We start from the raw sequence: 26,649 nt of genomic DNA, 5'->3' as shown, positions 1-26,649 counted from the left end.
ATGTTGAGCGTTCCAAAGGCTGGGCGATTCTTACCACTGGCTGAGATTCACACTTGGCCTGCAGGAGACCTGGGGAGGGAGATTCAAAAGGGGAAATAATGACATTCTCAATGGCAATTAATCTGTTGTCTCAGCACATTTGTTTTGTCACATAAACTCACAAAAACTTAAAGATCAAATTCTCTAATGACATAATCCCGTGATTGGGCCTGAAAACAAATGATTATAGTTTAATGTCGACACTGTTAGAAGCATACTGTTACAGTACAACACATACACAGTGAGCACACTGAGACATCTGGTGGTCAATAAGAGAAAATGCATCAATCTCACCCACAGCAGGTTTTCTCTTAATTCAAGCTCAGTTACAGAACTGGGAGAAAAGGAAGACAATTAGGAACCTTCTTTAGAAAAAAAAAATCACACTGATACACTATATTTATATTAATACAGTATATTTATATGTTAGTTTTTCTTTTCCTCATCTCTCTGACATCTTTCATCTTATCATTTTCTTATATTTATATATTTCACCTTTTATACTTTGTGTTTCATTCAGTGTGAAAAACAAAGGAAGTATTTCATTGTCAAGGGAACTTAATTTTTTTAACTTTGCATATGACAATAAACACCTTGACTTGACTTCCAGTTTAATTTTCGAATCTTATTTTCACAGCTGACAAACAGTGTCTGCTCACAGCAGCAAACAAAAACAGACAACTATATTTTCAATTCTTTAATATCACAAAATAGTCAAAATAAACCAAATTATGTACAGTGGCAACAATCTTGGAAAATTAATATAATTTGCAAATACTTTCCCAAAGTCATATCTCTGGCTGATACGATTAGTTATACCAAAGCGTAAAATAACCTTAAAATCTTAAATATATGACCGGGATTAAAAACTCTGCATTTCAATTATTCATCCTGTGTGCATTTATTTAACCAACACATGCCAGAAGTGTTGGTAAGATGACCTCTGAAATTAAATAGTAATAACAGGGCAAAGAGGTGAACACATTTTTTGATTTGCTCCCTGGTTGTGGACATTTTTGCATTATAAATCTTAATTTAGAAAAATGAAAAAGAGGAAGAAAAACATGGTTAATAGCATTTGTGTGTTGATCTGAGTTCAACTTAAATACTTGGGACACAGAAGAAAACAAGACCGGCACATACATATTGCGAGTTATTAAATATATTCAAATAGCACGACCAAATGAAAATTTATGGTGTCACAATCAAGACAGGTGTTTCTGCAGGTAATATCTGACATCGTTGTTTCCAAATGATGACTACGTAATGTAATTTCTCCAATTCATGTTCGCAAGCCTGGGGAAAAAAATCTACTAGTAAGCTTTCCTTATTGAATGACTTGGTATATTGATTGTTTAGAAAACTATTACAGACATCTGAACAGTAATGTGTGAATAAGTAGCCCTATCATCCATTAGCTGAAAACTGATGTCGGTCATCACTGTGCCATTTGTCAGAAAACACTACAACTTAAATTTTCATGCTTTTACATTATTTGTAGGCTGTTTTAATGGTCCTGTATGAGCAAAACATTTTGTGAAAAAAGGGAAAATGAAACCTAACAGTATCCTTTTCACAAATGCACACAAGCTATGAAAACTTTGTCCCCTCATCGATAAATGGATGTGTTTTTTCGTGTTCCCACTGGTGTTCTGTACTGCAGTAGCCTTTTACTGCAAAAAAACCAACAAGTCACCACAGTTTGTTTTGTCTTCAAAGTCTCGTGACTTCAGACTTTACTGTGGCCTGGAAAAATAAATTTAGAGGCAGGAATGGAGGTAGTTCATATTTTTCGTCATTAGTTTGGATTAGGTGTAGAAGCTCAACTGGTTGGAAATATACTGAAGCTATCAAATCCATATTTATCATCAGCTCCTCTGTTATGTTAGGGGTGTGAATGTAGTCATAATCTCATAATCAAAAGCAATATATGATTTTTCTTCTCGTGATATTTAAATTCTACATTGTTGCAGAACCCAGAGGTTCAGATAAATTTAGCTCTACCGTACCATCCCAGTGTATGCCAAAATGCTGGAATCCCTAAAGGCATCGCGACTGTCATCTATTGCACGTTCCCCTCCGAAAACATCAAATACTGAGCTCAGCTGGTGGAGGAAAGACGGACGATATAGACGAGGAGAAAGACACAGAGAGAAAGAGTAAGGGTGAAGAGAAATTTGGAGAAAAGACAGGTAGCGAAGAAGCTGGTGTCGTAGCATGTCGTAGTCCGTAACAGAACAGTAAAAAAGCAGCTGAGAAGAACTGATTCTCAGATTGAGCTGCAAGTGCTTCTCCAAACAATAACAGACTTTTTTTGTCTTTCCTGGTCTAGGACTGAAAAAAAATCCTCAACAATCTCCTCCTTATTAAGAGACACTGACAAACAAAAAATGCCACATAAACTGTTGGTGTCTCTGTGGTGTTACCAAAAATACACACAGGCCTCATCGATACTTTGAGGGTGAATGTTCATTAAGTCAAGAAGGGAAAATTAGAGTCCTTTTTAACGCCAGACAGTGAGACAGTTTGCCTGCAAAGACCCCAAAAACAGTTCTGAGGTCCCGAGCACAGAGGTCTTTCTCCTGATAAGCAATGTCAGTCTGTTATCTCTGTTCCCATTCGCTCGCACTGCGAGAAGTCCAATGACGTGAGATGAGTAAGAGTAGCAGCGCCTGTGATTCCTTTAATGTTCAAGCTGCAACATCGTCTGTTCAGGAGTGAAATGATCCGAGGTCACCGAAGCGCCACTGTGGTCCCGTCCGCCAAGTGAGTTAAACCAACAACAGCTTAACTTTACCAGTATGTGGCAAACTGTTCTTTCATATTTAAAAAATGAAAATGAAAACTCAAGGCCCCGCTGGAAAATTTCATCTCATGCTTCTCTCCCCCTGTAGTTCTGGATTGACAAAGCAGACAAAAAAGTCGATCCAAGATAATGCGAGTAGCCAGGAGAGTGTCAGTGTTCAGGCGAGAACTCAAAAAACAAGTTAGGGTTGGAGACGGAGGGTTGAATGGCGCACTGCGTGCTATAACAACCCTTATAAACACAGACTAGTTTAGAAGAGTTGTGGTGTGCAGCGTTTAAAAAACCTGTTATCTGCACTTAACTCCTGTTCACGTCTGGACTCTTCAAAGGTCACGAAGGACTCGTAACTCTGACGGAGGCAGCGACGAGGGCTGATGTAGACTATAACTTCATGTTGCTGAAGTCCTTGGACAGACTCTGCAGGTACGCATCATGAATGGCAGTGAGGAAGTCTGGGTCGTTCTAGACGGGGAAGAGGGAAATGGGAAAGGAATGAACAAACTACACCTGAGTGTGTATGTGTTTGTGTGTACACAATAACATGGTACATGGAAATTCAACTTTTGCACTGGAGAAATAACAAGTTGTAAAACTGTTACTACATCTAAATTATTTCCAGGGCTGTAAGCATTAACATGTTAATCGCTTTGCGATTAAGGTGAGTACATACGTTTTTTGTTATTTTTTAATTGCATTAACTGCCAGACGAAATTTCCATCTTAAAGAGGATTCTCCAGATGGGGACTGAATAACACTCCAAAAGTAGGCTAAATTTTGGTGATGGAAAAATGGCACAGTCATTTCACTTGGCTCCCTAGACCTCTGACCTGAATGAGTCTCCCCTTTACAGACATGCCAACTTTAGGCTTTTCCCATGCAGTTTTTCGCTGTCATTTGATTCCTGATCAAGACAATCTGGTAAGAACTGTTTTATCCTGTCAATATGGACTTCAAAACTGTTGTGTAATGCAAAATAACTGAATTGAAAAATGTGATTAATGGTGTTTAACTAATGAAATGCTGCAATTAATTGCAGTTTAAAAAAAATTAATCCTTTGACAACCCAAAATATTTCAAAGGTGTGTCTCAAACATTCTGATCTTAACAGCAGTGTGTCTTTTCAGAATCAGGGTCTCTGTAACTCAGGATATTCACAAAACACCATCAACTGTTTGCTTGGAGCAGCTTCTTTGGCAGACAGGAGCTCCAATGAAAACTGTAGTAGGGTTGGATACCTTACTCGGTGGCTGGCAATGGAGCTCCAAGAAGCCCCCGGGGTTCAACTTCAAACAGGAGGCTAAAGCGCCCCGAAGCCAGGAAGCTAAATCATTACATGGCGGCATATGTTTTACTTGTGGAAGCCCAACACAAATAAACGAATGTTTGGGAAACCCTGTAATATGTATACATGTTAAAGCTGCCGGAGGGGTTACGTTTGACTAATAAGCAACTTTCAGCCCAACATATTCTGAAAGTTCCTGAACTATCAAGAGTACAAGCTCTGGAGCATGGACTGTTTTGCTACAAGGAACTATCGACAGTAACTAGATGTAAGTCTTTGGATCTATGTCCTAAAACTTTGATCAAAATTTCATGTTATGCAGCTTTTTTTTAAAAAAAAAATTGGGTAAACTGACCCATTTACTTTCCAGTACAGTCTTTTCACTTGAAATTACAATGGTATGGTAATGAAGGACAGCTTTAACTGAATGGTTTTCCTCTCCAAGAGGCAACAGTACTGCTTTTATGTATTTTCCACCTCTTGTTTACCTTAATAAGGTGTATCAGAGTATCCTGTAGCTGTGTTTTGCTGCAGGCTGCTTGTGGAGGCTCTAAAGCTCCTACAGAGGTGGAGGAGAGCTTAGAGGGGGCAGGAGGGACCACTGATGCTGCGGCTGTTGTCTTACTGACAGACTGCTGGAAGGCGCTGGGGGAGAGAAGCACGGACATTGGCTGCCCTGGAACAGCAAGACCTGGACTCATGGGGACAGCCTGACAATAGAAAAGGAAAGACGGGTAGAAAGACAAAAGGAGAAGTATAAACATAAGAACAAACATGCTTAATTATAACCTTGTATGCTGTGGAATAAACATATATGTGACATACAAGACACTGTATTGAGGGTAATATCAGCAAACAGATCCATAAAACAGCTGCTTAGGAAAATGGTTGGACTCACAGACATTGGTTTGATCAGGTTTGGAGGCTGAGAGAAAACATCTATCTCCTTGCCATGCTGGAGAAGGGGTTTCCCCACGGGCTCTTGGAAGCTGTGAGGTGGAAACAGAGTGCTCGGCAAAAAGTTGGGTGCTAGGATGGGTTTGTGGATGTCGGAATTCACAGTTGGCACTGGTGCTTTAAGGGTGCCGAGCATCTCCTGTCCCAAATAGGCTGTGGGAGCTGCTGGTGGTGCTGCAGGACCAGGGGGAGCACCTCGAGGCTCTGAGCCAGCTGGAAGCACCATGAGAGGGGAGACTGAGCACCGAGGTTGGGGGTCTGACCTGTGGACCACTGACTGGAAAACAGGGCTGGGGTGTAGCACGTACGGAGCTGGGAGAAGGCCAGGGACTTGTTGCCGCTGACTTGACCCAGGGTCTTGGGCTGTGAGATGGGAGGGAAAGAGTGGGTTTTGGTGGGCTGGAGGCGGATAAGACTGGTTCTGGAGGTAAGCAGAGGAGGGGTCGCTGGAAGCAGTGGTGGTGTTCTGTGTGGGCATGGTGGGTAGAGAAGCATCCTTAGGGAGGGATGAGCCAAACAGCTCCTCAACTGTGATCTGTTTCACCATTGTATGAGAGCTCTGAGGATAACAAAGAAATATGTGAGCTGTAGTAGAAGTCATAAACATTTTTTTCTGTGTTTAAACACAGAAAAAAATCAACTGCAACAGTTTAACTGTGAGGATTTGCTGCTTTTCTCTAAAAACCAGCACTATTAGGAGGCTACATTGGGCTCTAGGAACTTAATCAGGGGCTATTATGCTTTTCCATATATTTTCTGTCATTTATAATGTTAATTATGTAAGTTTAAAGCAATGAGGTAAACATATGTTAAAGTAATCCTTGTGAGTAATAACCTCAGGCTTCAGATTGTTCTGAATACTCTTTTTCTACTTTGGTTACAAGTCAAATCATAATGACTTCTTTATATCTGCTTTACTACTGCAAGTGTTTACATCACATACACTGCTACATGTAGCTACAGGCTAACATCACGAAACATGTAAACTTGGTTGTCTATGTTAATTTCTTCCTGATTTCTGATCATATTCCTGCTGGAACATGTCCGGGTGGAAACATGTTGGTTTAGAAGCTTTTATTGGTGATTTTTCGTGCTAGAACGTGCCGCCTTACTACGTTACAGTCATTCCCCTGCCTGTAATGATGATACCAAAACACTGAGATGTGAAAGACCCAGAAACACTGACCCATCAGAGCAAACTGAGCTTTCTCGGGAGGAGGGCTCAAAGAGACAGGCTCTAAAATGGAGCGTTTCAGACAGAGAGTGAATACAGGTGTTCCAGCACAGACAGTATGAAGAAAATAGGAAGCAGCAAAGCATGTAAACATGTTCTTAGTATGAACCCAAAATACAAGTATGAACCTATTAATGAGCATAATAGGTCCCCTTTAAGATGGGCATTAATCACCATTTTCTGACATTTTATATATAAACTAGGGCTTAATTGTAATTGATCACAAAATTTCAACAGTTAGTTATGATTATTTACATTTTTTAGGCGCAGAAATGTTGGATGGCAATTAAGACAATTAAAAAAACTCCAACTAAAACACAATATACAAATCTAAATTGCATCGCAAATAACCCATTAACACTGACAGTCCTAATATAAAGCAATTAATAGATTCAATGAAAAAAGAAATTGGGGAGGTAGTAATAACAGGAGCCCACAAGGCTTAGGGGTGAGATGTCAATCACGAATAGTCCAATAACTGTATAAAAATAAAGAGTTCTGTTATTGTTGGGGCTCCAGAAATCTAGTATTTTACTGACAGTGAGATGGATCCCCCAACCCCACCTATACAAACAAAACAGCATTTTGCATATCATTGTTTCAACTGCTGCATTTATTTTTTTTTGTTAAAGTCAGCCCTTTACTTGATATAAAAGCTGGAGCTTGTTTTAGCATATCTGTCTGTTTGCAACATAACCTACATTATCAGCAGCTTTCTGCTGCCAAATGCTCAACTGTGTATGGGTTGACAGGAACACTGAGATAAAGAAATACATCAGCTCCACAGTCTCTGTGTGTGGGAGTTAACAGAAAGACAATGCTTTTAAAATAAAATAAGATAAATGGATAAATACCAAACCTTTGCATAAATGTTTGTGTAATGTATGTACCTTTTCAGGCTGTGGTGCGGTGTGAGCATGCTCTGTGGCGTTGATAGCTGCTTTCATATTAGGCTCTGCAGAGACATCAGTTTCACCTGCCTGAGCCTGCAAAACACACACAAACAGAAATTAAATTGTACTTTTTTTAAAGGAGCCAGAGGATAAAGACTGACATCTGGGATAAAGCAACTAGACAAGGCATAAATTTAAATTTGATCTCTAGATGCTTAAAAAGACACCCCTAGACTTGAAATAATAACAAATTTAGTACAACTGTAATCTCACACCTGGATATGCATACAATTGACTCGTCTTTATCTGTTTAGTCAGACCTGTGAAAGGGTTTCAGACAGTGTTTAAGAGGAACTGATGGAATAAAAAACTATTAAACCAAAATTTTTACTCAGGCCTGGTACAACCTGTGATCAACATTTATGTTTTTGCATGTATAATCTGTGATGACAATTACTGGTTGTCTATAGGTAAAAAAAATACCCAGTGCCAGTACTAAACATAAGTAATAAGCAAATCCTAAATAACATGTTTTTTGTGTGTTTGCCTCCTCACTCTCTGGTACTCCTCCTTAGCTTTGCTGAGCAGTTCCAGGATGTCGATGGGCCGTGGTTCTGCAACACCGTTGGTCCTCCCCGGCTCTGCCCTCTCTGGCGACTCTCTCTGGGCATGGTCTGCTTCTTGTTTCACGATCCTGGGGGAGAGTTAAAGTGTGACATGTAGGCTACACAACAAACTGCTGTTTGCTTTATCAGATGTGGATTCATATACTCCCTGTGATGGAAGCAGCGCTGCTTCTAAAGCCAACACCTAATGGGTAAAAAAACTCCGTGTTTGGACGAGATTGGACAGTACACTGTTAGCTCTTCAGATATGGTATAGTACACATGACAGCTACTTACTTGACCATCAGCTGGGCGATTCGTTGACAGTCCCTCTTGTCATAGAACCAAATACTGTAGATACCCACTGCACGAAAAACACAAGTGCTGTTTATTATATTGCAGCATATATTACAGGCAGCATTACATTAGATAAAACTCTTCACACATAAACAAAATTTATAACCAACCACAATAACTAATTGTAAGATTTTAGAGTTTGTTTAAATTTGAGTTCTGTACAATAATATAACTATAAAATGATATCATCACAATACCATTAGACCAAAAGTCAATTTATAACACTACTGAGATTGCTCAGGGCTACAGTATAGCATTTATCACTGTTATTAAAGGTAAATTATTATTGGCTACTATTTGTAAACAGTATCCCCAGTGAAAGTGTTTGCCAACCCCAGATTCAATCTCATTTTGGAATGAGCTTATTTGTGTTTTTCGGCAGTGTTCATCATTTCCACAGCTCTCTCTTGGATCTGTGCTGCTTACAGTGTTGCTCACTTTATATTAAGTCCCAACCTCAGCTGTGTGTTATGGACAGAAACATCCTGAGGGCAGAGTCTCTGCAGAAAACTACACCTCCACACACTTCCAGGGAGTCATAAGTGATAATGGAAAGGGATGACCTTTGTCTATATATTGAGTTTTTAAAAAAATCCTGCATATTATATCTTTAATTTCAATGTAGCATGTATCAAATTGTTTTAAAAACAATTATGATATTAATCTACCAAGTTCCAAAAGTACAGTATAAAAACCATCACTGTAACTTTAATCATCCCACACATTTTCATGGACAAGATTTTATTATTTTTTCATGATTTTTCAAGTCCCCATAATATATTCTACATTTTGCCTGAAATCCAACTTTCTCCTGGGATCAGGATAATCCTGAATTCTCTTTTTTTCTTACTAAAGAAGTTTTGATTAACATATACTAAAAGTCTGATCCACATAAAAACCAAGAATGGATTTCAGAATCCTTTTTTTGTTGTTTTGAACAATCCACTGTCAAGACTCAATCCAATCCAATAGCTGAAATCTGATCAGATTACTTCTGAAGATCCAAGAGTTTACTGTAACAATTAATTGTATTACAACAAAACCCCTTTTTAAAAACTTTATCAGCAGCTTTTGCTGAAACAGTAACTAGTTTGTTAAACACTGCTTGTGTGTCATTTGAGTGAGCGTATGTGATGAAATACTGGTGTATTCAAGGTCCCTCAAGAGGCTGAGGTAACCTAGCAACTTGAGTGTTTGCTCTTCTGTAGCATCTCCTGCCACCAAGGGGAATATGGATAGGCGTAAACAGGTGTGTGTGTGTGTGTGTGTTTGTGTGTGTGTCTCAGTACACTGGTCTCTCCAAACAGCACTCTTATTAGTTTGAGTACACTTGTGAACTTCAAGCAGTGAATTCACCAGGACCAAGAGAGGAACAAGAAACAAATAACAATTTATCATTAATATCTCTACATCCTACCTGTGTTGGATTATTTATATAACTTCATCATCCCTTCCTAGTTCACAGCAGAGGGAGGAGTCTCAGAGCCATCTAGAGAATATTTCTCTCTCTAAAGATTAGGAACCTGAGATCTATTCCACAACAACCACACCTTCACAGGAGCGCAGCCTCTACGACAGACACTACATGCTGACCGGCTGATATCCAAAAACTACCGAAAAGGATCCTCAGCCAGTGAGCTGCATTACTGAAGGGCACTAATGGACTGAAAAAAGTGAGCAAGTAAGAGACCAGCCAGAAAACTTACTCCTAACCAGTCTTCCAGAAGTGACCAAGAGCTGCAAGAGGTTGGACGCCTCTCCAAAAAACCTGAGGAATACTGCCAATCATTTTTTTACTCAACAACTGTACCCTGTTTCATCTGTCCATCGCTCAACAGAGGAATTAAAATGCTAACAACAGCATTTGGACTCAAGTGAAGCTACTGGAGAAGCTGAATACTAACAAGAAACTACATCATGTCCTCCATACCAGGCAGGCTGATGGGCAAACCAAGTCCAAAAGGGGAGCAGTCTACTTTGACGTTGACCCTGGCCATGTTATTTTTCCTTATAAGCAAACAAATGGGAAAAGAGTCCAATTCCTTATTCATTGCCTTGATGAAACTCCTGTTCAGACTTCTAATAGATTACCTCGGTGGCAGCGCTGTCAGTTACTTTCTCAAGATCTGAGGAATTTCATAATTCTTTTTTTTAACTTTACTTCATGCGAAACTCTGTCTGGAACTCTGTCTAAAGGTATCTCGTACTATATCTCATATCAAACTCTGGCTAAGCTTCAGGAGTTTGACTGCAGCATTGGAACCTTAATAGATAATGCCATCAGCAAAAGCAAAACGTATACAATAAAATACAAATCAAGAAGTAGTCAGATTCATAATCAGACAAATAGCTCTTTTTTTTTGCTGCCCCAATACACAATGACATTGACAGCAGCCAAACCGAGCTGAAACCTTTGCTGTCTGCTAGGCCTGTGTGAGGCCATGAGCGGAAAAATATCTTCAGAGGAGGTTTTCTTGCTCGACGCGACTCCAAGACGCCAAAATGACTTCAAGAAAAAAGGAAAAGAGATGTTCCAAAGAACATTGGGAAGTTGTTTGTTCAGCATTTTCAGAGGTACCATTTTGTTCTTTTCAGTTTATGTGTGTGTGATACTGTCACTGTCTCTACTAAGTGTGCACAGTGTGTGCATTTCTTTGACAGAATCTTTGTGATAGAGCAGCAATGTTTCATGGTAGTGACGTAGAAACCTAACAGGATCAGATACTGTAGCTGGGAACCAATGCATAATATTCCCACTGAAAGCAGAGAATTATTGCCATTTTGCACAGCATTTGTAATGATGTAATGACAGTGGTTTGACAATTATTTTTAATAATATCTCACACGACACCATGCAGGTTCCTTAAAATTTATATGGGATTGGTATTAGGCCGAAGCTCACCTGCTATTCTGAATGTTGGACTTGTGGCCCTTAAAGAAGTTCTTCAAAATTGGAAAGATATTCTTTTCATAATGCTGGGCTGTCTATTCAGTAAAAAGTTGCAAATACTTTGGACATTGGTGCTATATGACTACAGAAAACAGAGAAAATGGATGTTGCATTTACTTTTGCTCCAGAGGTAGAAAACCTACAACTAGCAGAATGCATAGCTCCCCATCGGACCAATAACACTCCTACTGGTGGGTGATGCTTTGCGAACTTGGCTGATTTTCACAGAAAACAATATGGTGTCTGGCTGGCAACAAACAATCTTGTCAGTAAGCCAAAATATGTTTCTGAAAACATTTGAGGAACAGGCAACAAAGTTACAGAATCTTGGTTCATATATGATCGGCACTGCCTAACTTTACGGTTTGACCTGAATTTGGTCAGAGTTTAGAGAGAGAGAGCAAGAAGGCTGGTTCTCTCTCTCAGCCTGCTTCTATACTCTTTATGTCCGTGGTGACAGGTATATGAAAATGCAAAGTACATTCTGTAGTTCAAGCAACAGCCCTAGAGTCATTGAAAAATCTGTCAGATGGTGAAACAAAATGCATAATTCTGTAAATCTGAGCTGGGCGGTTCAGCAGGAGATCTGGGTCCTGGCAAGATGAAGCAGGCTAACCGTAGTTCATTCACACATACTAGCCACATTGTTAGGATGCAAAGCTGGTTGAAAATGTTCCAAGTGTCTTCTCAAGAAACAGTGAAGCACTAAAAGTATTGGATCCTGGACACTGACTAACAATCTCTAATTACATCTTATTTCAATCCAGTCTGACACAAACATACAACATGTCTGTATTGTGTATGATATTAATTGTTTAAGAGCTTTTACACAGAGCTTTTCTACAAAATACTCACAGTTGCCATTCCTATAGAGCAGGAAGGGATCCTGCAGCTGGAACTCCAGGTCTTTGTTGATTGGCTCCACCAGGTTCTCTGTGCTAAGTCGGTTCATGATGGTGAAACCATGGTGAGGAGAGGCAGACCTTAAATAAACAAAGAATGCCAACATTGTAAGATAACACTCTAGTGGCCAAAACACTTGCATGTAGAGAAAATGAAAAATTGAACGAAATTTTTTACTTCACTTTACTCTTTGTGCTTATGTTAAGGACATTTTCTTGTACTTTTTAAATAATTTGTTGCAATCTTTGGGGTTATATCTTCATATAAATTGCTTAAAAACGCCAATTTAGCTTACTACGGTTTTAAAAGGGTTACAAATTCAATGACTTACAAAATTTTCAATTATTTTTACTCCATGCCATTTCCAGGCCTAAAAACGTGATTATGAAATTGCATGACTTTTCCAGGTTGTTAATGGCTTTGGGAACCCTGATTATTAGTATGATTAACGACATAACCAATTTAAATAATTGCTTTTTATTACTAAACATAGTGTACTTTTCTTTCAGTTTCGAAACGATGAACATGTACATCACGCTGGGTCTAATAAAGACTCACAGTGTGCACGGGAATGCGATAAAAAAAAGCAAACAAACTAAAGGTCATAAAATATAATGTATCCCTAAACGCGCCGCAGTGAATGTCTGTTTACAAAGACTGCGGCCTACACACGTGCGCCGGATACGTCAAACGGCAGCGCCAAGAAACGCAACTCTACTCAAGTAAACAACCTCCGTGATCGCCGTGTTAAATAATTAACGTTAACAACACTTTTTTACTTACCTTGCATAAACAAACAGGGTTCCTTCGATTTCAGTCTTCTCCTAAAAAGATAAACGACACAATTTGTCAAAAACAACAAACTCTAATCTAATCTGCTGACTGCTGGCGTCATTAGCTAACTTGTGTTAGCTCAGGTAAGATAGCGCTATTTTTTTTTTTTTTTTTTTTTTTTTTGATGAACACGTAATGGAACCACTAACAGGATTGCACTAGTATCAAAACATTTTTTCTGTGAACATGTCTGTATTAGTTACAATGTGACAAATATTAATGTATGTCTTGGTGTTTTCTAATGTTGTTATCGAGCTAGCATTAGTATGCTAAGTGAGCTCTTAGCATACCTTTGGTAGCTATTAGCGAAACTTCTGCGGCTCTTTTGACAAACTTACCCATTCGTTCGCTTTGGAGTTGAAGTTGTAGAGAGCCACTTGGCCGGTAACATCGAGTAGTTTGTTTATATACGGGTCTTGTCTCTGTAGAGCTGCTAAGCTCATCATCTGTCCAGCATTTACGGTCTCCATCTTGGATGTGATTGTTGCTCCCGCACGGACAGATTTCTGCAGACACACTCATAACTTCCACTGTCCCCGGAAATCGCCGCTGTCAGAAAGCTTCCGGATTTATTTATTTATTCCGCGGAGATTAAAACGTAATATAGGACATTACCAATTTGGTAGAGTGCCGCTTAAAACTGAAATGTTTGTAGGAAATGACGGGCAGCTTTATGACCCTAGCTATAGCCAGTGCGCTTTTAAAATCAAACGAGTTATATTACAAATAAACAAAATAGACAAAATTAATGATTAAAAATTTTTTTTTTTGTATGGTGTAAACACAGCAAAAAGTGACAAAGAATTTGGCTAAATACTTTGTTCAATGGTATTTGTACGTGTTTGAACGAAATGAAATTAGCCACACAATTGTGAAAAAATGTAAATCGAAGGGGATATGGCACTGTAGATAGGTGTGCTGAATAGCCTAATAGACACATTTGACATTCATAATACTAAAGCGAATTAAAGAATGATGTCATTTTATTCAGCATTAAAGACATGTATCTGCAGAAAACACACTGACAGTATCTTCATGTTGTATAATCGCCACAGGGCTGCGCTGCAGTACTTGTGTTTGGGTGCAGTCTCGCTGAGGATCTTTGTGTAGTTGTAGTTTTACTCACAGTGAACCAGTTGTTTGCATCCAAAGTTAATTCATTCAATATCTCTGTAATTATTTTAATTCCTGTTTTTATTTTATTTTATTCTAGGCACCTTAAAAAAGCCAAACGGGTAGTGAAAAGAATAGGTTATAAATGAAAGAACTCAGTAAATCCTCTCTGTAAATACCCCCAATACTCGCCCATAGACTATACATTCTAATTATTTGGATAGAAAACTTTTAAACCACCATATTTAAATTTCGACAGAAAAAAAACAATACAATTCTCTGCGCAATTATTTGGTCAAATTGAGCTGCAGCTGCCTGCATCACCTGCCTCCGTTGGGGAAAACATTGGAGCAGGGATTATAATCGGAGGATTACGCGCTACCGTGAAACTGTTATCCTCCATACAGGCACAGGTAATCCAATCACTGGTAACCTTCCAGCACAGCTCCGACAACTCATTTCCTCTCGAATCGCCGCGGAGTGAGGGCAGAAAACGGCGCTATGAGGCCCCAGAGAAGAGCCAGGTGACAGAATGCCGTTCATTATAAGGGGAAGACCCCTGAGGGGTAAGTCCACGGACCTGGGATACTGCAATGTCTTAACGGACAGGATGAGGGCATGGTGTTTATCCTGATTGAGATTACTCTGACGGGGAAAAGTCACAGTCAATTACAGAAAGTGTGTCTTTATTAGAATTGTTTATTTCGCATCATAATGAATTACAGGTTGTGATGTAAAGCTTTGAACTGAAACGTGGACAGAAATATAGCCCAGAAAAGGCTGATTCGACACATAAATGCTGTTTTTAGTCCTTGTTTTTAAATGATTGTTACCTTTAAGACGGACAGACCTATAGGATAAGGCTTCATTTACAGAGCTTTTGGAGACGAGGCCTTCATTTGTTGAACTTTCTCTGATTGTTGCAAGGTGCTTGATTTATTCAAACATTGTTATTACGATTTATGTAACTAGATATAATGAGCAGCAAACTGACTTCTTGCTGGCTTTACTGGTCGTTTGTTATTAATAAAGATTTATTTCTTGTCACATAACCTAACATCCGGTTTATCCATGACTGTTATTTTGTAGGCCTATAGAAATAACTCCAGATATAGGCTTTTTAAAGAAACAAATAATTGGCTTTGTTTGTCTGAAAGCACAGTGCTGTCAAACTTTATTCTTGATCTGAGCTGTTCAAAGCGCGCGTTTGACGTTTACTGGGCAGCAACAGGTGCATATCCAGTTTGGATGTGATTCTAGTATACGTGCACAAGCCTGTGATCGCTCTAGCTCGCATTTGTCCATCCCCACACTCAGTGAGAATAATTGACAGCAGTGGATTGACTGCTGCTGTCAGCGCGTCCCCTCGGATCCGCCGTGAATCTGCATGCAGGCACCCGGATGTGGCGAAAATGTTTGGCGCTCCTCTCAGGGTTTGCGCTCGGAAAACATTTTATAATTCAGGTTAACGGCACGGCTCCGGCTCGCGCGTCGACATTTTTGGCTGTTTTTCTTCCAGCGATGAGTTGGATTTAAAACGGATCTTTTCAATGTGGATTCGAGGATGCAAGAAGCAGATGAACAGTCTGAAGGTAAAAACGGTGCGTGGAGCGCAGGAGGAGAGTTGGAGCGCTGCGCGAGACACACACGGAGAGAGAGGGGGCGAGAGCGCTCGTTTGCTTTATTTTCTGGATGTCTGTTTATTTTATGTGATTGTATGATCTGAGACGTGTCAGCGTCCAGGGTGTATTAACAACTTATTTTAGGTCGTGGAGAGAGTCTTAACACTGTGATTGTTTGTTTCAGGTGATTGTAATGGCAGCAATTATTGAATCCACTGGGAGACGAGTTGCAGCTAGTTCTCCGAAAAATGGTTGACTATTTTTGGTCTCATATTCTGGTCAAGTGGTCGTTTTGGAGCCATGTGACAGCTTGTGGAGGATGCTTTGGATTTGTGGGCGCTCCACAATGAACTGAGCGACGCTAAATCAACTTTCCAAGTAGCCCTAGATCCTGTTAGTTTTAAATCACTTTCACTGTTTAGAAGAGGTTCAGACAAGTACTTTGGTGTTTTAAAAAGCTGCCTCAGGTCACAGTATGTCGTTAATAACAGTTTGGGAGTCAACAGTTGTTCCAGAAACGTGTAACAGATGTGCGACGTCCAGCAGGGCGGCTGGGATTATTCTTATTACATCTCAGATATGTCGGAGAAGCTGTGATCATCATTAAATAACAGTTTGCGCTTTTTAGTTTGCACCCGTGGTGACATTTGCCTATGTAGTGAGAAGGGTCAGCTGTCTTGCTGAGATGAAACTAGAAATTGTGAATTTGGGTAATGCATCTCCTCTACCATAAGAATAAACAAACCACTTGAATTCAGGCATCAGGATGAATATTATAGTTTTGGTGGTGACTTTTTGTCAGCAATAGATTTTTTAACATTTGCACTGTAAAATCTGCCATGTGAATTTTACTTGAAAAAGCTAGGAAATTGATTGCCTTGAAAAGTGTAAGTAAATGTAACCATTAGTCTTACTTACTCACCTACTTAAATGTCAGTTATATTTAATTTGTTTGGTGAAGTTGTTGCAACCTTTAAATGACACGTTCAATTAAATCAATCTTTCCATGTTTTAGCAACATCAGTTTACTGAGCTAATTATCTGTATTCTGCTGGTTGCAAACTAGCCAGTCATGTTTGCATTTTCTGAAACATGTTAAGAAAGAAAATGCAAACTATCAGATCTCTGAACTTCATCATTGGCAAATCCTCTTTGTGATGATCAAGTTAAGTCAAACTAACTTTGTTTACTGAAGTTGCCCACACTTAGATTAGATATATAGTAAACTTAAATTATGATTAATATATTAACTTTTCTTTTTCAAGGCAATTGATTTCCAAGATTATTTTAGGTAAGATCAACATGACAATTTTTTGCAGTGTTTGCTTTGGTGTATTTTCCATTTATTCACCCTTTCTAGTTGTTTAATAGAAGTTTAATTCATCTTGCTCTCGCCTACTCTCAAAAGTAGAGTCCCGAACAGTATTCAATGCGTTCTCAGGACCTTTCCATGCTCCCTGTCCCAAATTCTTGGACAAAAATTGGGAAAGGAGCTTTTGGATTTTCTGCACCCTCAGTCCAGAATTTGTTGCAGAATGATATGAAACTCAAGGAACTGGTGTTATTAAATGTTTTTAAATATAAAATGAAAGACTTAGAAGCAGGTTCTATAGGATGCCAATGTTTTTAGCCTGCCTGGTTATACCACTGACTTCCAGAAAGTTTTCTTTTGACGTATAGTTTAAATACATTTCTGATAAGCGATCAGTTTTGTGGATTTGATCATCTCAGCGTGAGAACTGTTTTGGATGCCATGAAATGTTGGTCAGCTGTGATTGTAGACTCTGCTGTCATTCTGCTGTAGAGCTGCAGTGAACCAAAGTGACTGTGTCAAGGGCACTGTCTTTTTCACTCGTGGTTCGCATTGATTTTAATGACTCTGTCTCTCTCATTAATGCAGGCTGTCATGCTCTCTCTCTCTCTCACCCACACTCTTTCAAACCAATCTTCTTTTTCTTTTCCCTCACTTTTCTGTGTCTTATTGCATCTTCTCCTTGAAATCCAAGTTAAACTTTCATCTTCTTTTGTCCTGATACATATTCATTACATAGACTGTTAAAGTTGTACAAGGTGGAATTTTAATGTGAAAATGCACTACTCTTATCTGCAAAAATTAGAAAATAGTAATAGAAAATAAGTAGCTTACCTCCAGTCCCCTAGTTGAAGATGACTATTGCAGTTTTCCCAAATAAAATTCAGGCACTTCTCAGCTCACAGAAATTGAAAACATGTCATTATAAATTGAAATACACATCATCCCTTAACTCATAGCGAGTGAGCACTGTTTTTCTTTCTTTTTTTCCTTTCTTTTCAAAAGAACCAGCTGTAGTTACATGAGCGTCTGTGCTTATGTGTTAACTTATGTTATTAGTTGTTTGATTTAAAGATATTTAGGTTTATATTTTGTAGTTAGCCTACTTATAACAACCAAAAACTGCATGAAAAAGTAAGATACCAACGAAAGGTGTCAGTAAAGAGTAGAGGCTGTTGATGAATTTACATGGACAGTATTACCAGCAGTTATTAGCTCGTTTGCAATATATTGATATGAATACCCTGTATAGTAATGTCACAAATATATATTTGAGGTAGTGTGGAAACAATGTCTCTATTTCATAGATTGTCCACCTAAGAGCATTTATCCTTTTTATTTATTTCTTTTTCCTTTTATTTCCAGATTCATAATACAACACAAACAATATAAACTGTCTTGGGTGACTGACAGGGTAGAAAATAACACAGTAAAGCCTCTTCCCCTCCACATAAAGATTTGCAACAAAAAAAAAACCAGACAATGGTAATGGCCTAGTTCTGTAAGCCGCACAGTGAGCACCTGACTGGCTACGCAACAAAAGGTCAGAGGCCCCAGCTTCCCTCCACCAGGACCAGGCTCAGGGTAGAGAGTGCAGGGATTTTTTGCCAAATATGTATAGCTTTGTTGATATCACTTTTCATGCTGGTGTTCTCATGCAATATTATGACTTGTAATGATTGCACTTTATGATGGCTAAGCCACTGTTGCTGTAATTAACAGTGTTTGCACTGTTAGCACCGTTAGCTGCTGGTTCAGACACTGCCATGTCAAGAGCTGTGTGAAGACATTCCTGGCCTGGATGCTGAATCAAATAAATTATCTGAATGTTGCACAGGCTACAGCTCCTTTAACCATTAAAACTTGAAAAAATTGGCTTGAATCCTTATATGCATAAGAGCAACTTCACAAGAAATGACCCAAAAATTGGTAAGAAATTAGTAGAAAAGTTACCTGAAAATACGCCCAAAAAAAGAGTAAATGTAAAAAACAAAAACAAATAAGAAAATTCCCATAAGTAAATTAAATGCTAAAGAATTGATTTACTAAATACAAAAAGTATCTTTTTTTTCTGGAACATATTTTAAATATGTAATTATAGGAATTATAAATACAATTTCTGAACATTTTCCCTGTTTGAATTTTTTTTAATATCCCCCACAGCTAATTGTCAGGTTATATTCCTGTCACCTTTTAATCCTTTTTGCAAATTGCAGTGGCTCGTTGCCTTTCCCCCCATGTTTCAAAAGAAATCAAACCAATTTTCTCAGGTTTCAGAAATTTATGGTTGTGAAAGGCGTCTTAGTAAAGCACAAGAAAAATTACGTTGATCCACGTGCTAAAGAATTAATTTTTCTATGACTAAAAACTTGGATGAAAAGAACTAAGAAAAGCTATTAACAAGTTAGTTTCCTGAAATACACGTACACAGCATCAGCTGTTGCATGGGGAACATGATGTTTGCATATGTTTGTACTCACACCCACAGTCTCACAATGTTATAACCATTTTGTCTGTGTTTTACACTTTCTCCCTCCAGGGGCACAGTATGCCAGCAACAAAAGGACGACTCTCTCCACTGACGCCTCAGCTCTCTGGTCAGAAAGCAACACCCATCTGCACCAGCTCCATCCACCTGAGCCCCTTCAGGCCCCGTCCACCACTGGCAAACCTGTCGGCTCCTCTTCTGGCCTCCTCGGGGCCAACAGTGGCATCCAGAACCCTGGTGGCACTGGCACTGGTGTCAGCCCTGTCCTTGCTTGGCATGCTGCCATTAGCGCTGCTCGCCAAGCACAGGGCGGCGATGTTGCAAAGCCCGACATGAGTTCACGGCCCTCAGTTTGCACCACTGGAGCAGCTCCTGTGGGCTCACTTGCGCAGAGAAAGAGGCAGCAGTACGCCAAAAGCAAAAAGCAGGGAGGATCAACCAACAGCAGGCCACCCAGAGCTCTGTTCTGCCTCACCCTCAACAACCCGATCCGCAGGGCCTGCATCAGCCTGGTGGAGTGGAAGTATCCTTTAGCACCGAGACAGAGGTTTTGGTTAAATGGATGTATGACAGATGCTGGGGTGTCTCCATGGATTATGTGTTTGTATGGATATAAAGTTCTTTGTAACTTAGTAGGTGGATGGTGGGGGATTGATAAATTATTGTTTCATTAAATTAACTCAATCTGATGGTGAAATAATTGACCGTAACTCAACTGTTAAAATGGGTACGGCCTTCAGGCTTCAAGTGCTGGACTTTGCAGGGTAACGTTGATATTTTTTTACCTGGATCCTGGTACATTGTCCAAGTAACTAATAGACATAATATTTTTTTTAAATTGGTCCAGTATTGTGCAAGAATGCTTCTGCTTGCAGCCATGATACAGGCTTGGAGCATGTACGCGCTGTCAATTTACATCCATTAAAAGTCCTTGTTTTTGTTACTGACAGGCTCAGATTTTTATCTTAAGTATTTGTCAATATTATGGGAAGGATCGCTACAGAGATAGACCTTTTTTGTTAAACAGTAAGATTCTTTTTGTTTAACCACAAACTTTGAAATAGCTACTACCAAACCCACCAGACTACATTTAAATGAACATTACAATAATTATTGTAAAACAAGCTTTATTCAAAGTCAACAGAAACAAAGTAAAAATCCCAGAAAACCTTCTTGGCTCATCTGTTCACTGTTCCAACAATCATCAACTGTAGTTTGATTAAAAAAAGCTCTCAATTCACCCAGTTAGATTTGAAAATATGCTGGTTATACACACTAAATTTAATGTTAATTTAATTGGAGTCTGATTGGTTTGGCAATAGAGATTTCTGGGCTGTTTCTGGTCAAACAAAAGGGATCTTACTCCTTAACAAAAAGGTCTTTCTCTGTAGGGATCCGTTAAGTAATGTTGTCAGACCATTATAATAACAATCTGAGCCTATCAGTGGTAAAAAAAACTACACCTTGTAAACTGATTGAGCACACATGCCTGAAGTGGTTACATTCCTGCCTGATTGCTGTTGCTGGTTGCAGCGGTCTTGCTCAATACTGGATTTCCAAATTTCCAAAACTATTGTCTCCATTACTCACTTACACAAAAACATGGAGAAATAGTGTCCAGGTTGAAAAAAAGTATCAAAGTTCCTTGACAAGACAAGACAACACACCTCTATCATCAACTTAATCAATTATATAATTGAAGCCTTGCTATGTCCAAAGATTCACTAACTTCAAACACACTGATACCATTATATATTTTTAATGTCTCTCTTTGAGATAACCATATTCCTTAACGGTTCCTTTTTTCCAGACCATTTGATATCTTTATACTGCTGTCTATTTTTGCCAACTGTGTGGCCTTAGCCATCTACATCCCCTTCCCCGGAGACGACTCCAACTCAACCAACCAAGAACTGGTGAGTGGCTGGAAAACACAATCTATCTGATAAACTGGGGTTTGCTGACATATGTTATACATCCCCCAGTACACACCACTGCCATGTAGATATTGTGTTGTTGTAAAATGCACAGGAGGATATACTGTGTGATGGTGCAGATCATCAGCATGTTAGAGGGATTTCAAGGCTTTGGTTACAGGTCAGGAGTAACACATTGGCCAAAAATGTGTATTTTTTGTTGTTAGAAAGTGTGTGTTGAGCTAAATTGGATTATGAGAGGAACACATTGCAGTGATGCCTTTGTGTCTTTTTACTGTAGTTTACTGGTGAGAAGCAGTGCGAACATTCAGAACAGTATTGGTGTTGCATGTTGTTGAAGCCACAGCACTTGAATTGGTTTCAATAAAAGATGCTGTTATATTTTCTTATTCAACCCTAGTGGTAGCAAACCATGCAGATAGATGAGTTTTTTCGCACGTGGACTGTGCCGCTAGGTGCTCGTGCCACTATTTGTCATCAGCCAGATGACACACAAAGGCTAGACAAAACACCTTTGCATGCGTGTGATCGGCTTGACGTGCAGATTGCGTCAGAGGGCTTTCCTGGCAATATTTGGATGTATGTGTCGGGTTTCATTGTTTTGTTGACACACACACAATTACTGGTATACACACATGCACACATACATACACTCCACACACACAGCGGGTCATCCCTCTGCGTGTCGCAGCAGCTCCCCATGGTGCGAGAGCGGCACTGAGGTGAAAAGACAGAGAGGCAGTGAGAGATGAAAACCTGCTTGTTTTGATGCCCATATAATGACAGTGTAATCTGACTATAGAAAAACTATACTATTATATTATTTAACCTTTGTAATGTTTTGCTGCTCTCAGGTGAAAAGCTTGTATGCCCAAATCGTGAAAATCAACAAACGTGAATCTGCAAAGTTTTACCAAACAAAAATTTACTTTCCACTCAGAGGATCTCACAGCAGGCGTTGGACTTGTCATAGTAGGTGAAGCACAGATGAAACTATTGACATTAACGATGGCTCTGTTCTATTTAAGTGTGGCAGTAAGTCATGGCAGTGAGCCAGTATGCACAATACCAGGACCCTGAAACTGATGCTGACATTTTAACAGCTTGTGTTCCCAAGTCTGTCCCCACACTGTTTGCACTGTCAGTGGTAGAGCAAGCTCTGGCTGATTTCATGTGTCCTGTAGTAATTGTAAGTAGTAAAGATTGTTTCTGGTTTGTTGGACAGGTGTTTTCACTTGCCTTGCTTGATTAGACCTTTTTTTTGGATCTGCATTGCCGTCTACTGTTTGGGCTTGATTGATATTGATATCTCACTGCAATGTCCTGCTAGTTTTGTTGCACCGTCATCGATGGGACTGGTATCATTTTTAAAAATGTATGAAAGGTAAGCTTACTTAAAGGAATACTTTACCCCCCAAATGATCACTTTTATCAATTACTTACAAACTCTGCCACAACTCAGTATAATCCAATCTAGTCATATTCTTAATATTGCCCATCAGACAGCCCTTTGCAACAGGGCAGACGAACACATCTATGCTCTCTCTGAAGCCAGACTCCATTGACAAAAGCAGTAATTTTACCTCACTGAACACAGGAGCTGCCTGTCTACTGCTGACTAGTTTGTTTGTTATTGAGTAACTTTGGTGTTTCAGAGGCTTAGTTCTGATTGTCTTCTATTATTATTTCAAGATGGTTTAGCCTTAGAGCTAGATTTTTGTAGTCAAAACACAACAAGACAGAACAAATACATATCTAAATTGGAAACAGCATTAAGATTAAATTCTTAATACCTATGGGAAAGGATGTGCACTGATAAAGTTTTGGGTTGCACTTCATTTAAAGTCATTACACCACAGATTTTATTGCCAAAAGAGCAGTATAATTTTGTGGTAGTAGTTTAATCCTGCAAGTATGGCAATGTCCTCAGACGACTTTGTCATGCAGTGCAAACATTTGCTTTTTTCTTTGAGGCCAGCAAGAGACCTTTTTAGCTTCATAGGGGATTGTGTGTGTGAGTGTGTGTGTGTTTGTGTGTTAGTAGTTTGTGTGTATAGTTAGAGATGGACACAGAGAGACGTAGCATGTTCCCTCAACAGATGGGGATTATTAACGCTGTCCAAGTCATCACTCACTGCACAATGTACAGTATGTGTGTGTGTGTGTGTGTGTGTATGTTTGTGAAGCTTTTTGCATCTCTGTAAGAGTCACATGTCCAGCTGCTCTTTTCTGCTTTCAGAGATGAGATGTTGAATCATCTGCAATTTGTCATTAATTGCTATTTTTTCCTTTCTAACAGTTTGTTTGGTCACAGTAAATATTTAATCAGAGTTGTTTAAAAAAGTATTATGATTTTTGTATAATGTGCTGGAGATACAGTGTCCTTGCTTCTTTGTGGTTGTTAATATTCTGCAATATTAGAAATTGGTAGTTGATCTTTCATTCGATTTTGTACACAGAATTTTTTCCTCATATGAAATTAAGTCCATTCCATAAATTCACTCTTTGGTAGGTGCACATTTTATAACAACCACTGAATGTGTGAAAGGACATTTAATTTCATGCATGACACTTAGGTGGAATTATGTTTAGCTTTTCAATAAAAAAACATTTTTCTTCTGCAAAATTTCAAAGTGCAAAAAATGCTTATATATATAATATATATATATATATATATATATATATATATATATATATATATATATCCTCCATAGTTGTGTGCGGATATTATATATAGTTATAGACCGTTAACAACATACCTTCTACAGAAGACATACATGTTGTTTTTTTAAAACTCATTCAACTTGCGGGAAACACAGGTTGACTCTCTCTCCACAGTAGTATTTCCTACTGCTTCATACTTTTTTAGAGAGTGTGTAGGTGTTGTTTGATCGGCTCTTTTTGATGGGAGAGAGGAAGAGAAATAGACAGTCGGGGGACACAGCTACACCAGCTAAAAGAAGTCCTCACATGAACTTATCCAGTAATGTGATGTAATTATCCAGATTATTAAGTCAGTTGGTGTCTGCTACTTAGCTAATAAGATTTTATGACGTATCTTTTAAATCGCTCTTAAATGGCACTTTTGTATGTTTTATCCTGTTAAATATGAATGCTTACACTTGAGATTAGAACCTGGCAGATTAATTAGTCTGTCGATATTTTGGGCTACTCGTGGCCTATCAGTTATATTTGTGTTGATGTATGTTGTCTGAATTATGACAGCATAATAACTACTTTTTATACAATGCAGAAAAATATGTTTTGGTTAATAAAGAATTATGTCAATGAATTTTCCACCTTAGAGCATATCAGTTTACAGTATTGTGACAAGAAAAGCAGTACCCTCAGGATGTACTGTTAATCTGACAAATAACAGAGGTTTTCAGAGGTCAGTAACCTTAATAACTGCTGCAAAATTCAGCTTGTTTACAAATTACATAAACTATCATGTGATGAACAACACATTATAAACACTAACAAATAAACAAATAACATACAAATATTAGTTCATAATAGTTAATATCAAAAATAGTACAAATCACTGCATTTCACTATTATTTGTAGCAGAAAACAGAAAACAAAGTGCTAAGTCAAGCAGCAAGCAGGCATAATGGGATATTGCTGCTGTATCACTGCTATACCCTCAGCAGTGGCAGTTTGTGCATCACAGCTGATCAGACAATGGTTGCAAAGTCAAGTGGTATTATCCCTCTTAGTTGCTAAGTAGTTTATGAATTACATCACTTTAAAGTTAATAAACAATGACCCCATCATTCTCACTTTTCAGTATATCTCTGATATAATCCTGTCCCTGACAACTGTCATGTCACTCATGCTTATCTGTCGACCTGCGGGCTCCTGTGTGCCACGTGCCATGCAGAGATGGACAGAAAACGAGTAGAAGGTAAACAATAGTTCACAACACAACCTATTATAAGACAACAGCAGCAGTGATCAGCTTATTGTGTGTTTGATCAGGAACTGATCGTTTTGCCCTCGATCTGATATAAATGAATAATGTGACTGTGATGACTTATTAATGCACCTGATATCATTATCATAATCACACCGTTGTTTTTTCAGGGAAACTGACCGAGCATTAAGGTCTTTAACAGCAATGCCCTGAGTTTACTTTAGTGGGCTCAAAGGATGATAGCAATCACAATAATACGATGAATTCCACATAAACAAATAACTAGCAGCAATGTCGGTCAAAAGTCATAAACAGCAATAAAAATAGTAAAAAAAAAAAGATGAAAAAGTTAAATAGCAAACAAATCTGCCGTTAGCCATGGATATGTAACAACAGCAACAACAGAAAAAAACAATAAAATGCAGAAAATAAAAACAATAAAAAGTACCATGTCTGTGAATTAACCAAGGCAGGAACACTGTACAATAACCATACTATCTATCAAACACTTAAAATGATCTACAGACACATCCCTCTTGTAAATTGTTCCATTTATTTGGTGCAAAAAAAAGCTAAAAACTAATTTACCAAGCTCAGTACTCACCTGAGGCGTTTCAAGGGATAAAAATTCAAGTGAGTGTGTGTGATGAGAAATGGATTTGATTTTTAAAAGAGAGATTAGGTGGAGGGGTAACTTTCAGAGTAATGCCTTAAACAGCAGGCAGCGTATTTCCCTTCTGTCAGAGAAAAGACCACCCCACAATCTGAGTTCACAGTGGTGAGCCAGTGATATAATGTAGGGAACTGTGGTAAACTGTGTCAAGTGATGTGTGGAACCATTTGCATGCATATGCATAACGTATATGCTACTTTGCTTGTAAAGGTAACATATCAGTTAGATGTTTAGGCATGGGTTACCAATAATCATGAAGGGCTGATCTACGCTATCTTATTTCAAGTCAAAAGATTTTAGATGTTTACAGTGGAATTTAGGATTAGGAAACAGTGGCTCTGTCACTTTGTTATTTTTTTAGGGAGGAATTTGTCCTTATTTTCCATTATTTATGTATTTTTGAGAGATTTCATATTTTTTAATGCAAGACAAAAACAAAGTCACAAGAGTAAAGACAGACAGATAAAGGGCTTAGCTAGCAGGTCTTCACTTCCCTCTGGGTGTCACTGTCTTGGCAGCGATTACCTTTCTGGGTTCTTCAGCAAACTTCACAACTCTCCATTTTTTGGCAAAGTTCCTCCCCAACCTCAATGGCCTCGAATTTGCCAGTTTCTGCCTGAGCCTTCAACTCTATCTCCTTCTCGAGAATTCGAATGAGCTGCAATACGTCGTGGCAGAGACCTTTTTGTTTCTCGCCATCCATTAGCCTGGTTGCAAGAGTCTTTCTT

General features: G+C 38.8%; 2 protein-coding genes across 2 annotated transcripts in view; one reads left to right on the top strand and one right to left on the bottom strand.

The window, feature by feature from the left end:
• Positions 1–723: 723 nt before the first annotated feature.
• dcp1a (decapping mRNA 1A) lies at positions 724–13,365 on the bottom strand. Its single transcript, XM_042492121.1, has 9 exons — positions 13,199–13,365; positions 12,810–12,850; positions 11,979–12,106; positions 8,114–8,180; positions 7,767–7,905; positions 7,209–7,304; positions 5,026–5,643; positions 4,616–4,837; positions 724–3,307 (listed from the first exon to the last, which is right to left on the bottom strand). The coding sequence occupies exons 1-9, from the start codon at positions 13,328–13,330 to the stop codon at positions 3,227–3,229; spliced, it is 1,524 nt and encodes a 507-aa protein (XP_042348055.1). The 5' UTR covers positions 13,331–13,365; the 3' UTR covers positions 724–3,226.
• Positions 13,366–14,480: 1,115 nt separating this feature from the next.
• The window catches only part of cacna1db (calcium channel, voltage-dependent, L type, alpha 1D subunit, b), a 98,360-nt gene continuing 86,191 nt past the window's right edge, over positions 14,481–26,649 (top strand). The window contains exons 1-3 of the mRNA XM_042491340.1: positions 14,481–14,539; positions 19,447–19,918; positions 21,206–21,311. Of these exons, the coding sequence (XP_042347274.1) occupies positions 14,506–14,539; positions 19,447–19,918; positions 21,206–21,311 (612 nt within the window). The 5' untranslated portion in view covers positions 14,481–14,505. The remainder of the gene's footprint in view (positions 14,540–19,446; positions 19,919–21,205; positions 21,312–26,649) is intronic.

The sequence above is a fragment of the Plectropomus leopardus genome, chromosome 8 (assembly GCF_008729295.1).
Source record: "Plectropomus leopardus isolate mb chromosome 8, YSFRI_Pleo_2.0, whole genome shotgun sequence".
Classification (NCBI taxonomy): Eukaryota; Metazoa; Chordata; class Actinopteri; order Perciformes; family Serranidae; genus Plectropomus; species Plectropomus leopardus.
This window is presented reverse-complemented; position numbering and strand designations above follow the sequence as displayed.